The 17,620-nt window shown below is 37.5% G+C and overlaps 1 protein-coding gene across 1 annotated transcript in view; it reads left to right on the top strand.

The window, feature by feature from the left end:
• STK31 (serine/threonine kinase 31) overlaps positions 1–17,620 on the top strand; it is a 61,809-nt gene that overhangs the window by 26,630 nt on the left and 17,559 nt on the right. Inside the window, exon 14 of the mRNA XM_033420551.2 lies at positions 1,441–1,563. Coding sequence (XP_033276442.2) covers positions 1,441–1,563 — 123 coding nt within the window. The remainder of the gene's footprint in view (positions 1–1,440; positions 1,564–17,620) is intronic.

The following is a 17,620-nucleotide window of genomic DNA, read 5'->3' as shown; positions in this document are numbered from 1 at the left end:
CCCTGACCAGGGATCGAACCTGTACCCCCTGCATTGGAAGACAAAGTCTTAACCACTGGACTGCCAGGGAAGTCCCCATAATGCTTTATTTGTTGGTCGTCTGCAAGTTATAGGATAATGCCACCTGTCTGTATACAGTTTCAGTGGTGTTCATGTGGTACCCCAAAAAGAAGAGAAAATAAAAATGTGAAACTATAATGAAATGCTGGGTTATAGAGGATTTATACATAGTAGATTTGCTGAAATGTTTATTTTAATGAAAATTAGGATAACATCTTAAGAAAAATAACTGAACTGTGAGTTTTAAAAAGTTCTCAATTCATAGGGATCCTGGTTAGTTTACCTTTTGAACATGCCATTTGCACAACTATAGATATGACTCCAAAGAATTCTTCCTGTTTTATACTGATTTGTCAGCTGTTATTATCCAACAAAACATTGTTTTTAATCTCTATTTAAAATTATTTACTTTGAAATATTGATTAAACTCACCTTTTGCTGCATTTTTCACCCACTCTCAGATTGAAGTACTAATCAGGAAGGGTAATTTGAAAAGCAGACTGTAGTCAAGAACACTGCTTTTCATACATCATACTGCATGTGAATCTCCTGGGGATCTTGTTAAAATGCAATTTTTAGAAATTGAGTTAAAACTAGTATATGATACTATATGTTTCAGGTGTACATAAAATGCAGATTTTTATTCAGCATTTCTGGGATGGAGATTTTGTATTTCTAACAAGCTCCTGGGTGATACTCTAGCTGCTGGTCTTTGGACCACACTCTGAGAAGCAAGGATAATGATGGTAGTGATATGTACTGGGTAATTATTGTACTGATTACCTTTACCTTTACAATAACTCTGTAAAGTAGTTACAAATTAATTAATTTCCTTTTTACAAATTAATTAATTTAGGCTCAAAGTGGTTAAAGCCCAAGGTCACATAGCAAATAAATGGCAGAGTGGGAATTGCAGTCAAGGTTTGTCTGAATCCAGGGTTCATGTTCTTGTCATTCATCATCCTTTGGCACATTGGAAATGGTGTACTTAGAAAATGGTCAGTAAGGAAGTACTTTGTAGACTTGTGGTTTTTAAAAGTTATTTAGAATTTTCAGAATTAGAAAATAGCACTGCCTCTAGCCCTTATGAAGTGTGTTTTTTTTACAAAAGAGTACCAAATTCTTAAAGAATCACTAGTTCTTAGTTTTTAATCTGCTGGAATCTACAATGTGAAATGTAACCATAGTCTCACTGTTAATTTCATGAGACTGATTTTAAGAGCAATTTATAATAGTGGAAATTAGGTAAAAATATTTGAAAGCAAGAGAGAATAAAATATTTCAAATGAATATTTTTTGTGTTGATTAAATGCAGATTACTTCACAGAATGCTGCCTCAACTGTGTTGCCTTTAAAATATTTAACCTACTGTTTTTGTAGAGTCAGCGAGCCTCAGTGAACATGATGATTGGTGACTTGAGTTTGCTATCACCTGAATTGAAAATGGGAAAACCTGCTTCTCCAAGTTCTGACTTATATGCTTATGGCTGCCTTTTATTGTGGGTATGTTATTTTTTTATTGAAACAGATAAGTCATTCATTTATATATATTTCAGTATAGAAAGTGATGGTTTGAAGTGGCTTTCCTCAGTATATTACTCTGAATAAAAAATAGTGGTAGATTTTTAGTAGAAAAAAATTTCTTCCCACTTGTTTTTAAAAGGTTGTCATAAACTGTTGCTCTACAGTTGATCTTTGAACAACATGGGTTTGAACTGCCTGGGTCCACTTAAGCGCAGTTTCATTTTCAGAAGTATATACCATAGTACCACTCCATCCATGGTTGCGCACGTACAGAGGAACCAGGGATATGGAGGGCCAACCATAAATTCTATGCGGGTTTTCAACTGTGCCAAGCTTCGGCACCTCTAACCTCCATGTTGTTCAAGAGTCAGCTGTACTTCTTATCATCTGTTGTGTACTTTCTAAAAATTGGCTTGATAATATGTTTTACATAGCATGCTACTGTCTTAGTTTTATTGAAGTCAAGATTAACAGTGAGGATGGTTTTGTCCTATATTAATCTGGAAGTAATTCATGCATATATGGAAAATAAATATTAAATGATATTAAATAAGCCTTGAGTAAAAGTTCCTGCTTTGAGTGTAAACCAAATAGCTATTTCTAATCCATGGTTTAAACCCGTTCTTTCTGTGAAATATGAGGGGTTAAGTGTTAACAGGGAAGGATGTCTGTTCTCACTTCTTCTGTTTAACATTGTACTGGAGGTTCTAGCCCAGGGGTCAGCAAAATTTTCCATAAGCGGCCAGATGGTAAATAGTTCAGGCTTTGTGGGACATACGGTTTCTGCTGCTTTAGCCTGAAAGCAGCTATAGACAGTACATAAATGAGTGAGTGCCTCTGTTCCAATAAAACTTTATTTATGGATATTGAAATTTGAATTTCATATAATTTTCATGTGTCATGAAATACTATTCTTTGATTTTCTTTTAAACATTTTAAAATGTGAAAACCATTCTTGGCTTGCATGCTGCATGAAAACAAGCAGTGGGATGGATTTGGCATACAGGCTGTAGTTTGCTAATCCTGGTTCTAGTTAGTCAAATAAGGCAGCAAAACAAGAAGCATACAGTTTGAAAATGAAGAAGTAAAGCCATCTTTATTTGCAGGTGACATGATTAATTATGTAGAAAATCTTTATGAATGTTACATACATTAATGCTACTAAAACCAACAAATTTAGCAAGGTTGCAGGATACAAAGTATAATAATTAATTGGGTTTCTTTATACTAGGAAATTGAAATTAAACAGTCATTTACAGAAGTATAAAAAATATGGAGCTTTTAGAGCTAAATTGACAAAAGATTTGCAAGATCTTTATACTGAAAACTACAAAAGATTGTTGAGAGGAACTAAAGAAGGTGTAAATAAATGGAGAGATGCGCCATGTTCATGGACTGGAAGAATCAGTGTTGTATGGATGTGAGTTCTTCTCAAATTGGTCATAGTTTTGATACAATTTCAACAAAACTCCTTCTAGGCTTACTTTTTTTTTTTTTTGACAGTAATTGACAATCAGATTCTGTAGTTTATATGAAAATACATGGGATCTGGGATAGCTAAAACAATTTTGAAAAAGAATACAAGTGGAGGATTTTAACTGATTTTAAGACTTAATAAAATTACCGTAAATCAAGACAGTGTGATATTGATGTAAAGTTAGACATGGATCAATGGAACAGAATAGAGACAGTAGAAATAACACCCACTAAAATATGGTCAGTTGATTTTTGACCAAGGTACCAGGACAGTTCTATGAGGGAAAAGATAGTCTTCAACAAATGGATAACAATTGGGTATCTGTACATAAAAAATAAACTTTGACTCATTCATTGCACAATGTATAAAAATTAACTCTAAATGTATATTAGACCAAAATGTAAAACCTAAGTCTCTAAAACTCAAGAATAAAATACAGGAGAAAATCTTACTGAGTTTGGCAAAGATTTTTTGTAATAGGACACAAAAAACATCAAGTATAAAAGAAAATAATTTGGATTTCATCAAAATTTAAAATTGTGCTCTTCACAAGACACGGTTACAAAAATGAAAGGCAAGTCATACACAAACTTGGAGGAAATATTTGCAAAACATATATCTGACAGAAGACTTCTATACAGCTTACAGTGAACTCTTACAACTGAATAATAAGAAGACAACTCAAAAATTGACAAAATATTTAAATAGGCACTTACCAAATAAAATGTCCAGATGGTAAATAAGCATGTGAAAACATGCTCTCAATATCATTAGTCATTGGGGAAATACAAATTAAAAGCAAAAGGAGATACTACCACACGCCCACTATAATGTCTAAAATTAAAAATACTAACCACATCAAGTGTTGGCTAAGATGTATAGCAACTAGAACTCTCATATATTGCTGAGGGGAATGTAAATGTAACAACCACTTTGGAAAACAACTTGGCAGTTGTTAAAAGGTTAAACATATACCTATTATATGACCCAGCTGTTTTACTCCTAGATATTTAGCCAAGAGAAATAAAAGCATATGTCCACACAAAGACTTGTACAAAAATATTCAAAGACATTTTATTTGTAAGAGCCAAAAAATGGGAACAACCCAAATGTCCATAAACAGATGAATGGAAAAACAGTCTGCTATATATTCATTGGAATATTACTCAGCAGTAAAAAGGAATGAACTATTAATACAGGCATGCCTTGTTTTATTGAGCTTCACTTTATTGCACTTCACATATATTGTGTTTTTTTATATATTGAAGATTTGTGGCAACCCTGCATGTCAGATGATGGTTAACGTTTTTTAACAATAAAATATATTCTTAAATTAGGGGATGTACATTGTTTTTTATTCTTTTATTTTTTAACATCTTTATTGGAGTATTAATTGCTTTACAGTGTTGTAAAGTTTCTGCTGTATAACACAGTGAATCAGCTATATGTATACATATATCCCCATATACCCTGCCTGTTGCATCTCCCTCCCCCCCTCCCTATCCCACCCTTCTAGGTGGTCACAAAGCACAAAGCTGATCTCCCTGTGCTATGCAGCTGCTTCCCACTAGCTATTTTACATTTGGTAGTGTATATGTCAATGCTACTCTCTCACTTTGTCCCAGCTTACCCTTCCCCCTCCCCGTGTCCTCAAGGCCATTCTCTGTGTCTGTGTCTTTATTCCTGTCCTGCCCCTAGGTTTTCAGAACCATTTTTTTTTGATTCCATATATATATATGTGTTAGCATATGGTATTTGTTTTTCTCTTTCTGACTTCGCTCTGTATGACAGACTCTGGATCCATCCACCTCACTACAAATAACTCAATTTCGTTTCTTTTTATGGCTGAGTAATATTCCATTGTATATATGTGTACCATCTTCTTTATCTATTCATCTGTTAATGGACACTTAGATTGCTTCCATGTCCTGGCTATTGTAAATAGTGCTGCAGTGAACATTGTGGGACATGACTCTTTGAATTACGGTTTTCTCAGGGTATGTGCCCAGTAGTGGGATTGCTGGGTCATATGGTAGTTCTGTTTTTAGTTTTTTAAGGAACCTCCGTACTGTTCTCCATAGTGGCTGTACCAATTTACATTCCCACCAACAGTGCAAGACGGTTACCTTTTCTCCACACCTTCTCTAGCATTTATTGTTTGTAGATTTTTTTGATGATGGCCATTCTGACCAGTGTGAGATGATATCTCGTTGTAGTTTTGATTTGCATTTCTCTAATGATTAGTGATGTTGAGCATCCTTTCATGTGTTTATTGGCAATCTGTATATCTTCTTAGGAGAAATGTCTATTTAGGTCTTCTGCCCATTTTTGGATTGGGTTGTTTGTTTTTTTGATATTGAGCTGCATGAGCTGCTTGTATATTTTTGGAGATTAATCCTTTGTCAGTTTGCTTCATTTGCAAATATTTTCTCCCATTCTGAGGTTTGTCTTTTTGTCTTGCTTATGGTTTCCGTTTCCTTTGCTGTTCAAAAGCTTTTAAGTTTCATTAGGTCCCATTTGTTTATTTTTATTTCCATTACTCTTGGAGGTGGGTCAAAAAGGATCTTGCTGTGATTTATGTCATAGAGTGTTCTGCCTATGTTTTCCTCTAAGAGTTTGATGGTGTCTGGCCTTCCATTTAGGTCTTTAATCCATTTTGAGTTTATTTTTGTGTATGGTGTTAGGAAGTGTTGTAATTTCATTCTTTTACATGTAGCTGTCCAGTTTTCCAGCACCACTTATTGAAGAGGCTGTCTTTTCTCCATTGTATATTCTTGCCTCCTTTATCAAAGATAAGGTGACCATATGGGTTTATCTCTGGGCTTTCTATCCTGTTCCATTGATCTACATTTCTGTTTTTGTGCCAGTACCATACTGTCTTGATTACTGTAGCTTTGTAGTATAGTGTGAGGTCAGGGAGCCTGATTCCTCCAGCTCCATTTTTCTTTCTCATGATTGCTTTGCCTATTCGGGGTCTTTTGTGTTTCCATACAAATTGTGAAATTTTTTGTTCTAGTTCTGTGAAAAATGCCATTGGTAATTTGATAGGGATTGCATTGAATCTGTAGATTGCTTTGGGTAGTAGAGTCATTTTCACAATGTGGATTCTTCCAATCCAAGAACAGGGCATATCTCTCCATCTGTTGGTATCATCTTTAATTTCTTTCACCACTGTCTTATAGTTTTCTGCATACAGGTCTTTGTCTCCTTACGTAGGTTTATTCCTAGATATTTTATTCTTTTTGTTGTGGTGGTAAATGGGAGTGTTTCCTGAATTTCTTTTTCACATTTTTTATCATTAGTGTATAGGAGTGCAAGAGATTTCTGTGCATTAATTTCGTATCCTGCTACTTTACCAAATTCATTGATTAGCTCTAGTAGTTTTCTGGTAGCATCTTTAGGGTTCTCTATGTATAGTATCGTGTCATCTGCAGACAGTGACAGTTTTACTTCTTTTAGATTTGGATTCCTTTTATTTCTTTTTTGTCTCTGATTGCTGTGGCTAAAGCTTCCAAAACTATGTTGAATAATAGTGGTGAGAGTGGGCAACCTTGTCTTATTCCTGATCTTAGAGGATATGGTTTCAGTTTTTCACCATTGAGAACGATGTTGGCTGTGGGTTTGTCTTATATGGCCTTTATTATATTGACGTAGGTTCCCTCTATGCCTACTTTCTGGAGAGTTTTTATCATAAATGGGTGTTGAATTTTGTTGAAAGTTTTTTCTGCATCTGTTGAGATTATCATATGGTTTTTATCCTTCAGTTTTTTAATACGGTGTGTCACATTGATTGATTTCTGTATATTGAAGAATCCTTGCATTCCTGGCATAAAACTCACTTGATCATGGTGTATGATCCTTTTAATGTGCTGTTGGATTCTGTTTGCTAGTATTTTGTTGAGGATTTTTGCATCTGTGTTCATCGGTGATATTGGCCTGTAGTTTTCCTTTTTTGTGACATCTTTGTCTGGTTTTGGTATCAGGGTGTTGGTGACCTCGTAGAATGAGTTTGGGAGTGTTCCTCCCTCTGCTATATTTTGGAAGAGTTTTAGAAGGATAGGTGTTAGCTCTTTGCTAAATGTTTGATAGAATTTGCCTGTGAAGCCATCTGGTCCTGGGCTTTTGCTTGTTAGATGATTTTTAATCACAGTTTCATTTTCAGGGCTTTAATTGGTCTTTTTATGTTTTCTATTTCTTCCTGGTTCAGTCTCAGAAGGTTGTGCTTTTCTAAGAATTTGTCCATTTCTTTCAGGTTGTCTGTTTTACTGGCATATATAGTTGCTTGTAGTAATCTCTCCTGATCCTTTGTATTTCTGCAGTGTCCCTTTGTATTTCTGCCTTTTTCATTTCTAATTCTGTCGATTTGAGTCTTCTCCCTTTTTTTCTTGATGAGTCTGCCTAATGGTTTATCAATTTTGTTTATCCTCTGAAAGAACCAGCTTTTAGTTCTATTGATCTTTGCTATTGTTTCCTTCATTTCTTTTTCATTTATTTCTGATCTGCCCTTTATGATTTCTTTCTTCTGCTAACTTTGGGTTTTTTTTTTGTTTTTTCTCTAATTGCTTTAGGTGTGGTGAGGTTGTTTATTTGAGATGTTTCTTGTTTCCTGAGGTAGGATTGTATTGCTATAAACTTCCCTCTTAGAACTGTTGCTGCATCTCATAGGTTTTGGGTCGTCGTGTTTTCATTGTCATTTGTTTCTAGGTATTTTTTTGATTTCCTCTGACTTCTTCAGTGATCTCTTAGTTATTTAGTATCATATTTAGCCTCCATGCATTTGTATTTTTTACAGTTTTTTCCTGTAATTGATATCTGGTCTCATAGCGTTGTGGTCAGAAAAGATAGTTGATACAATTTCAGTTTTCTTAAATTTACCAAGGCTTGCTTTGTGACCTAAGGTGTGATCTATCCTGGAGAATGTTCCATGAGCACTTGAGAAGAAAGTGTATTCTGTTGTTTTTGGATGGATTGTCCTATAAATATCAATTAAGTCCATCTTGTTTAATGTGTCATTTAAAGCTTGTGTTTCCTTATTTATTTTCTTTTTGGATGCTCTGTCCATTGGTGAAAGTGTGGTGTTAAAGCCCTGTACTATGATTGTCTTGCTGTTGATTTCCCCTTTTATGGCTGTTAGCATTTGCCTTATGTATTGAAGTGCTCCTATTTTGGGTGCATAAATATTTACGATTGTTATATCTTCTTCTTGGATTGATTCCTCGATCATTGTGTAGTGTCCTTCTTTGTCTCTTGTAATAGTCTTTGTTTTAAAGTCTATTTTGTCTGACATGAGAATTGCTACTCCAGCTTTCTTTTGATACCCATTTGCATGGAATAATCTTTTTCCATCCCCTCACTTTCAGTCTGTGGGTCCCTAGGTCTGAAGTGGGTCTCTTGTTGACAGTATATATATGGGTCTTGTTTCTGTGTCCATTCATCCAATCTGTGTCTTTTGCTTGGAGCATTTAATCCATTTACGTGTAAGGTAATTATCGATATGTATGTTCCTATTACCATTTTCTTAATTATTTGGGGTTTGTTTTTGTAGGTCTTTTCCTCCTCTTGTGTTTCCTGCCTAGAGAAGTTCCTTTAGCATTTGTTGTAAAGCTGGTTTGGTGGTGCTGAATTCTCTTAACTTTTGCTGCCTGTAAAGGTTTTAATTTCTCTGTCAAATGTGAATGAGATCCGTGCTGGGTAGAGTAATCTTGGTTGTAGGTTTGTCCCTTTTATCACTTTAAATATGTCCTGCCACTCCCTTCTGGCTTGCAGAGTTTCTGCTGAAAGATCAGCTGTTGACCTTATGGGGCATTCCATTGTAGTTATTTGTTTCTTTTCCCTTGCTGCTTTTAATATTTTCTCTTTGTAATTTTTGATAGTTTGATTACTATGTGTGTTGGCATGTTACTCCTTGAATTTATCCTGTATGGGACTCTCTGCGCTTCCTGGACTTGATTGACTATTTCCTTTCCCATGTTAGGGAAGTTTTCAAGTATCCTCTCTTCAAATATTTTCTCAGACCCTTTCTTTTTCTCTTCTTCTTTTGGGATCCCTATAATTCGAATGTTTGTGCGTTTAATGTTGTCCCAGTGGTCTCTGACACTGTCCTCAATTCTTTCCATTCTTTTTTCTTTATACTGCCGTGTGGTAGTTATTTCCACTATTTTATCTTCCAGGTCACTTATCTGTTCTTCTGCCTCAGTTATTCTGCTATTGATTCCTTCTAGAGAATTTTTAATTTCATTTCTTGTGTTGTTCATCATTGTTTTGTTGCTCTTTTTTTCTTTTAGTTCTTTGTTAAATGTTTCTTGCATTTTCTCCATTCTGTTTCCAAGATTTTGGATCATCTTTACTGTCATTACTCTGAATTCTTTTTCAGGTAGACTGCCTATTTCCTCTTCATTTGTTTGGTCTGGTTGGTTTTTACCTTGTTCCTTCCATCTGCTGCATATTTCTCTGTCTTCTCATTTTGTTGAACTTACTGTGTTTGGGGTCTCCTGCAGGCTGCAGGTTCATTGTTCCCGTTTTTTTGGTGTCTGCCTCCAGTGGGTAAGGTTGGTTCAGTGGATTGTGTAGACTTCCTGGTGGAGGGGACTGGTGCCTGTGTTTTGGTGGGTGGGGATGGATCTTGTCTTTCTGGTGGGCAGAACCGTGTGCGGTGGTGTGCTTTGGAGTGTCTGTGAACTTAGTATGATTTTAGGCAGCCTGTCTGCTAATGGGTGCAGTTATGTTCTTGTCTTGATAGTTTTTTGGCATGGGGCATCCAGCACTCGAGTTTGCTGGCTGTTGGGTGGAGCTGGGTCTTAGCGATGAGGCGCAGATCTCTGGGAGAGCTCTAGCCAATTGATATTATGTGGGGCTGGGAGGTCTCTGGTGGTCCAGTGTCCTGAGCTTGGCTCTCCCACCTCAGAGGCTCAGGCCTGGCACCAGGCCGGAGCACCAAGACCCTCTCATCCACACAGCTCAGAAGAAAAGGGAGAAAAAAAGAAAGAAAAAAACCCAGTAAATAATGAAAGTTAAAAAAATTATGAAAATAAAAAATTTTTTAAAAAACTATTAGAATAATAAAGTAGTAATAATAAAAAAAGATAAAGAAGAGAGCAATCAACTCAATAAACCCACCAATGATAACAAGCACTAGAAACTATACTAAGATAAACATAAAAGTCAGAAAGAAGTCAGTTGCAGAGAGCAAACCCCAAGTCTACAGTTGCTCCCAATGTCCACAAGCTCTTTTTGGGATGAGTCGTTTTCTATTCAGGTATTCCACAGATTCAGGGTACTTCAAGTTGATTTTGGGGATTTAATCTGCTGCTCCTGAGGCTGCTCGGAGAAATTTCCCTTTCTCTTCTTGTTTGCATAGCTCCTGGGGTTCAGCTTTGGTTTTGGCCCCGCCTCTGTATGTAGGTTGTCTTCAGGCCTCTGTTCCCACCCAGACAGGACAGGGTTAAAACAGCGGCTGATTAGGGCAGTCTGGCTCACTCAGATCGGGAAGAGAGAGGGGTACGGTAGTTGTAATTGGAATGCAGGGCGAGCCCGCAGTGGCAGAGGCTGGCGTGACGTTGCAACAGCCTGAGGCGCGCCGTATGTTCTCCCGGGGAAGTTGTCCCTGGATCTTGGGACCCTGGCAGTGGTGGGCTGCACAGGCTCCTGGGGTGGGGGTGTGGATAGTGACCTGTGCTCGCACACAGGCTTCTTGGTGGCTGCAGCAGCAGTTAGCGTTTCATGCCCGTCTCTGGTGTCCGAGGTGATAGCCGTGGCTCGCACCCATCTCTGGAGCTCGTTTAGGTTTTGCTCTGCTTTCTGTGGACAGACAGGGAAAGAATACCCTCTCCTCGCACACCCCGAAATAATAGTCTCTTGCCTCTTAGGAAGGTCCAGACTTTTTCCCAGACTCCCTCCCCACTAGCCGTGGTGCAGTTGTCCCCTTCAAGATGTCTTCACGCAGCCAACCCCAGTCCTCTCCTTGGGATCTGACCTCCGAAGCCTGAGCCTCAACTCCCAGCCCCCACTTGCCCCAGCGGGTGAGCAGACTAGCCTCTCAGGCTGGTGAGTGCCGGTCAGCACCGATCCTCTGTGTGGGAATCTCTCCACTTTGCCCTCTGCACCCATTGCTGCACTCTCCTCCGTGGCTCTGAAGCTTCCCCCCTGCCCACTTCCCGTCTCTGCCAGTGAAGGGGCTTCCTAGTGTGTGGAAACTTTTCCTCCTTCACAGCTCCATCCCAGAAGTGCAGGTCCCGTCCCTATTCTTTTGTCTCTGTTTTTTCTTTTGCCCTCTCCGGGTACGTGAGGATTTTCTTGCCTATTGGGAAGCCGGAGGTCTTCTGCCAGCATTCAGTAGTTTTTCTGTAGGAATTGTTCCACATGTAGATGTATTTTTGATGTATTTGTGGGGAGGAAGGTGATCTCCATGTCTTATTCCTCTGCCATCTTGAAGGTCCCCCCCCTTACATTGTTTTTTAGACATAATGCTATTGCATACTTAATTACAGTATAGTGTAAACATAACTGTTATGTTACAGGAAACCAAAAAAAATTGCATGACTCACTTTATTTCAGTATTCACTTTATTGCAGTGGTCTGGAACTGAATCCTCAGTATCTCTCAGGTTATGTCTCTACACCCAGTAATATGGAGGAATCTCAAAATAATTCGGCCAAGCTAAAAAAAGCCAAAGGAAAGAAAGAGTACATATTTTATGTTTCTATTTATATAGAATTCTAAAAAATGCAAACTTATCTATGGTGATAGAAAGGAGTGCTCTGGAGTTTGAGGGCAGAGAGGAAGGGAGCGATAGATTACAAAGGGGCATGAGGAAATTTTTTTGGCATGATCACCATGTTCACCAGATTGATTGTGGTGATGATTTTGTAGCAGGATACATATATCAAAATATGGATAATTATATACTTTAAATACATGTAGTTTATTGTATATCAACTATACCTCAATAAAACTGTTATAAAAAGAGTATTTATACCTACCCAAGTGGTGATCAGTGGGAATCCCATTCAACAATTAATTATTCACAAGTTTTAGCCTTATGCTGGCATATGTATTTAAATTTGTGTGGTTTCATAGAACCATCATAGCCATAGAAATTATTGTACTGGCATCATTTTTGTCATTGCTTTAGTAATCTCTTTATTCTTTACATCAGGACGAAAGTGAATGTCTCAGATGTTCTTATGTTCCTGAGAGCTATCATAAAATATCACTTAAGTATGGTAATAGCAGTCTTTATTCCACCAGTTTCCTTTCTTCATTAACTGGTAGTAAAGAGCTTTATGAGTAAAGTCACTATTGTGCTGAATTCCTGCTCTTCTTTAATGTTGACTGAGTTCTTTTAAAAATTTCATTTTTAAATTACCATGTAGTACAGTTGATTGGTTTTTGGTGTTCAGTCCTATGAATTTTAACATATGTATAGATTAGTATACCCATCACCACAGCTGGGATACAGAACAGTTCCCTAACTCTAAAAAAAAAAAAAATCCTATGTGCTGTCCCTTTGTAGTCATACCCTCTCCCTAACCCTTAACCCTTGGCAACCGCTGATCTTTTCTATATCACTACAGCTTTGTCTTTTTAAGAATGTTATATAAATGTTATCTTACAGTATGTAACCTTTTGAGACTAGCTTCTTCACTCAGCATAATGCCTTTGAAATTCATCCAGGTTGTTTAGTATATCAATAGTTCATTCCATTTTTGTGGCTGAGTGGTACTCTATTATATGGATGTACCAACTTTGTTTATCTGTTGAAGGACATTTGGGTTTCCAGTTTTTGGCTATTACAAATAAAGATGCTAGGAACATTTGTGTGTAGGTTTTTGTGTGAACATAGTTTTACTTCTCTAGAATAAATAGGAGGACGATTATTGAGTAGACTGTAATTGTATATATAACTTTATAAGGGGGTGCCAAACTTTTCCAGAGTGGCTGTACCATTTTGCATTCTCAGAACCAGCACTGTATGAGAGTTTCAGACTCTCACGATTGTTAATACCTCCTATTGCCATTGTTTTCTGTTTTAGCCATTCTCTTAGGTATGCATTTTTTGGACCTCCTTAACAATTTGAGACCCATACCTTCATGCAGTTTCAGTTACCTTCCGAAACCAGGATTTTGTGATTCCCTATAGTTTTTCTTTTACAGAAGTAAAGAATCCAATCCAGTATATTTTTATCTGGACAGGACTTCCTACCCTCTCATTTTACTATAACTGCTCTTAAATCTCCAATATGTTTTGTCCACTGTCTTCCCTTTCTCCCTAGTCTATCAGCAACCTCCTAGCTTCTCTTCCTTTCTTCTTCAGCGTTGGACCCCATCATATAACATCTAGGCTACCCTGTATCCCCTTTGACTCCTATTCATCTCTTTAGCCTGTTTAGACAAACCTCGTTTCTAGATATGTTTTGTGGTCTGCTATATATGATTTTAAAAATATTCTATTTTTTTAAGGTTTTATTTCTTTGTGAGACTAATTTTTATAAAAGACACATATATTTGATTTTTCTCCAGAGTGTGACCAAACATTATATTTATTAATTTAAGGACATTATTATGTGTATTTATAACATGGTGATAACATCCCTTGCTGGGAACACATAGTGCATGTTTGGAACTTAGTTAATAAGTGCTTTATGAACTTCATCTTATTGCATCCTCCTAAACAACCATGTGAGGGAGCACATCATCATCCTAAGTGTAGACGTGAGGCATGTGAAAGTCAGAGAAGGACATCACTTCTTAAGTAACGTCCCATCTCAGAATTTCAGTGTCTTGAGGCTGCATTCAAGACCACCTTCTGCATTCACATCACATATTAAGCCTTGAAGGTGCAGTCTTCACTGAAGCCAATGATAAACAATTGCTGAAGGGGCCCAGGCTTTGGAAATAAGTTACTAATAAGTGTCATTGCACTGATTACAATGAAGTCTCTTATATTTTACAATGCCCTATTAAGGCATCTCTAACCTTGTCTTCTATGAGCTCTTTGGTGAGAAGTCCTCCTTTTAGAAAGCCTTACATGGATGTGAGTAACACTTCTGTTTAGAGGTCAGGTGTACTTTTTATACATTATGCTTCGTTTTGATGTTTAATCCCCAACTAAGAGACAAGGGGAAAAGTAATATTCCATATCTGTCATTCCTTTAGATACAGCTGATGTGGCCTATGATGAGTGCCTTTCACAAATATTCCAATTAAGAGAAATCTCAAGAGAAGGAAAATGGGTGGCAGCCCCCTAAAATCTGGAAGTGATGCTAATATCATAATTAAGCAGACTGAGTGGAATGGATCTCATTATTACCGAATTGTATGTAGGAGGATTAAGGCTTCCAGGCTGGATGGAGCCACTAACATCTCTAATGCCCTCCTCTGTGCAGGAATTTCATGTGTTTCTGGACCTCCTTTGAGACCCACCCAAGAACCTCAGACTCACTATTCCTTTCTTATTGGATCCAAGTGCAGAGAGCTTGGAGTTCACTTCTCAAAGTGTGTTATTTATGAGGATCATCTATAACATCTACCCATATTTTTACTCTTTTCAATTCTTTTTTCATTCCTGATGTTTCAGTATTCTTTTATCATTTCCTTTCTATTTTAAGAACTTACTTTAGCCATTCTTTCAAGGTAAGTCTGCTGGTGACAAATTGTTAGTTTTCCTTCATCTGAGAGCATCTTAATTGCGCCTTCATTTCTGAAGGATGTTTTTTGCTGCGTAAAGAATTCTGGGTTTATAGTTCTTTTCTTTCAGTGCTTCAAAAATGCTGTGCCACTTTCATTGGGCCTTCATGGTTTCTCATGAGAACTCCACTGTCATTTGAATCATTATTCCTCTTATAGGTAATGTGATGTTTCTCTCCACCTGTTTTTAAGACTTTGTTTTTAGTTTTCTGAAGTTTGATTATGATGTGTCTTAGCACGGATTTCTTTAGGGTTTGCTCAGTTTCTTCAGTTTGTGTTTGGGGTTTGCTCAGTTTCTTCAGTTTTTGTTTTTTAGCAAATTTGTGAAATTTGGTTCAGCTGTTATTCATATAACTATTTTGTTAATCCTACACTCTTTCTCCTTTTTTTCTGAGACTGATGATACAAATTTTGGATCTTTTGTTATTGTCCCACAGGTTCCTGAGGCTGTGTTCATTTTCTTTCTGTTGTTCAATCCAGATATTTTCTGTTTTTCTATCTTCAGTTTCATCAGTGCTTTCCTCTGTCATATTCATTCTACCAATGTTGAGCCAATCCAGTGAGTTATTTCTGTTGTTCTGTTGTTGTTTTTCATTTCTAAAATTTCTATTTGGTTTTCTCTATATCTTCTGTCTTCTTTGCTGAGGCTTTCTACTTTTTTTTTCTTTCATGCATGTTTCTAATTGATCTCTAAGCATTGTTATGATGGCTCCTTTAAAATCCTTGTCAGATAATCCTTGCATCTGTGTCCTCTTGATGTCTTCTGTTGATTGTCTTTTTGTCATTTAAGATTTTGTTGGTTTTAAACTTGACATGTGATTTTTGATTGTAGCCTGAACATTTGGGGTATTATGTTCTGAGACTCTGCATCCTATTTAATCTTCCTTTTTTGCAGACAGTTACCTTGTTTAGGTGTAGTGTACAGTTTCAGATGACTTTAGATCTTCAGCTCCCCATTGAGCTCTGCTGACACCACCTCAGCAAAAGTGGAATGCTGATTTGTACTACTTTGCCTCTTCTCGTTCCTGATGGTTGGGAATGGAAATTCATCTCTCTGTTAACAGAGTGCAGGGAGCAGGAGGAGCAGAGTGTTAAACTGTTACTGCTTCACCACTGCCTTATTCCATCTCCGTGTACCTGTTGCTACCTGGTGAGGATATAAGTTTCCTTTCCCGCTGGGTCCTCCTGTCACCTGGGGAGTGGAGAGGGAAAAATAGAGTGCTGGCTAACACTGCCTCACACTGCTTTTTCCACTTTGTTGCTGTTGAGTGGTAGTAGAAGATAGCTCTCCACTGGGTCCCACTGACAGTAACCCTTGGAGTAGATTGCCAACTAGTGCCATCACATACAACCTTGTTCTGCCTTTTCGCTGATGAGTACGGGTGGGAGTTCAGCTCCCCACTCGTACCCACAGCCCCGCTGACAGTTTTTCCTTTGGTGTTTGGCTGGAGTAGAGGCTGTTACCAAAAAGGTTTTCTGTTCTGCTAGACTACCCTATTCACAGTCCTTTAGCTAGATGGAGCAGGCTTTTCTTGGGGCTCTTTTGGTCTGTGACTCTTGCCATTTCTGGGTTGCAAGCTTCTCTAGCATCCATTGTGGGATATAGGAGAGTCAGAAATAAAACCCAGGGAATTCACCCTTGTGTCATTTCTTAAATCCCAAGGTTCCTAGCCACTTCACTTTCTTCTTTCCTCTTTAGCTTCTTATTTCCACTTTTCAGAGTCTTCTTAGGTTTGTTGGTTATGTTATATTTAGATTTTATTTTAAGAGGGGAGACTGGTATGGAATGGGACCCCTTGAACACCTTGGGAACTGAATGCTTTTGCAGAATGTCACCACCATATCAGTCTTACTTCTGTTAGGTCCTCAGTGCTTTCTTTTAGTCCTTTCACCTGCCCACAGTCAGTTCATTCTCATATTTCCCTCAACGATTACTTTAAACCTTTTACTGCTTTCCTCAAGCCCCTACCTAAATCTTATACCCGTTCTTCTCAGTAGACCATGCCTCTTAATTTTTTTTTTTTAAACTGAGATATGTGCTTTCCATAAAATTTCAGTGCTTCTGTCTACAAACTGGTCACCTCTTTACCTGGTCTTCTGTCTTCTACTCCTATCTCAGAGAATTAAAGTGCTCCTTCTCTAGTGTAAGCCATCTGCATGTGACCTTGACCCCATTCTCTCTCCTGTTCCAATACCTCACTTTTACCATTCTTCTGTCTTCACTGTATCTTTAGTCTATTTCTTTTCTTTTTATTCTTCACCTTTCCTTTAGCCTAGAAATATGGTTAAGTCTGATCTATCAGGAAAAAAATATCCACAGTAATTACTTTACCCATTGTTTTCTGTGACACAATACCTTCTAAGTTCTTCTTTTGCCTCTGTGACTGGGCATTTCTTTTACTCCTCTTTACTACCTATCTGTTAAATGTTAGTGTTCCGAAGGATTTAGCCCACATCCTACTAAAGTTTTCACTGTACAGCCCTTCCTTGGGTGTTGTTGTTTACTCTCATAGCTTCTGGTACCACCTGTTTGTTGCAGTTCTTACACTTATGAGAGTAATCTAGTCCTCTTGCCAGAGTTTCAGCCTTGTGTATATATGCCTTCCTTTTGGCTGACTTTACCTTAATTTATTAAATACCTTATCTTGTTCCAGAAAGGATATAAGGCAGTTCGCAGGGGTACTTGAAAACAGAGCAAGATATTATAAATTGAAGATGAGAAGAAAGAAGAAAATGGTTGTGGACATAAAGTAGAACCATGAATGGGAGTGCTACAAAATTTTAATATATTTGCTTATAAAGTGAGGAAGTATTAAAAGTGCTTATAGTGTGTACATCAACTCTGCTTGATATGTTAGGAGCCCCAGGGACTGT

Source organism: Orcinus orca, chromosome 9 (assembly GCF_937001465.1).
Source record: "Orcinus orca chromosome 9, mOrcOrc1.1, whole genome shotgun sequence".
Taxonomy (NCBI): Eukaryota; Metazoa; Chordata; class Mammalia; order Artiodactyla; family Delphinidae; genus Orcinus; species Orcinus orca.
This window is presented reverse-complemented; position numbering and strand designations above follow the sequence as displayed.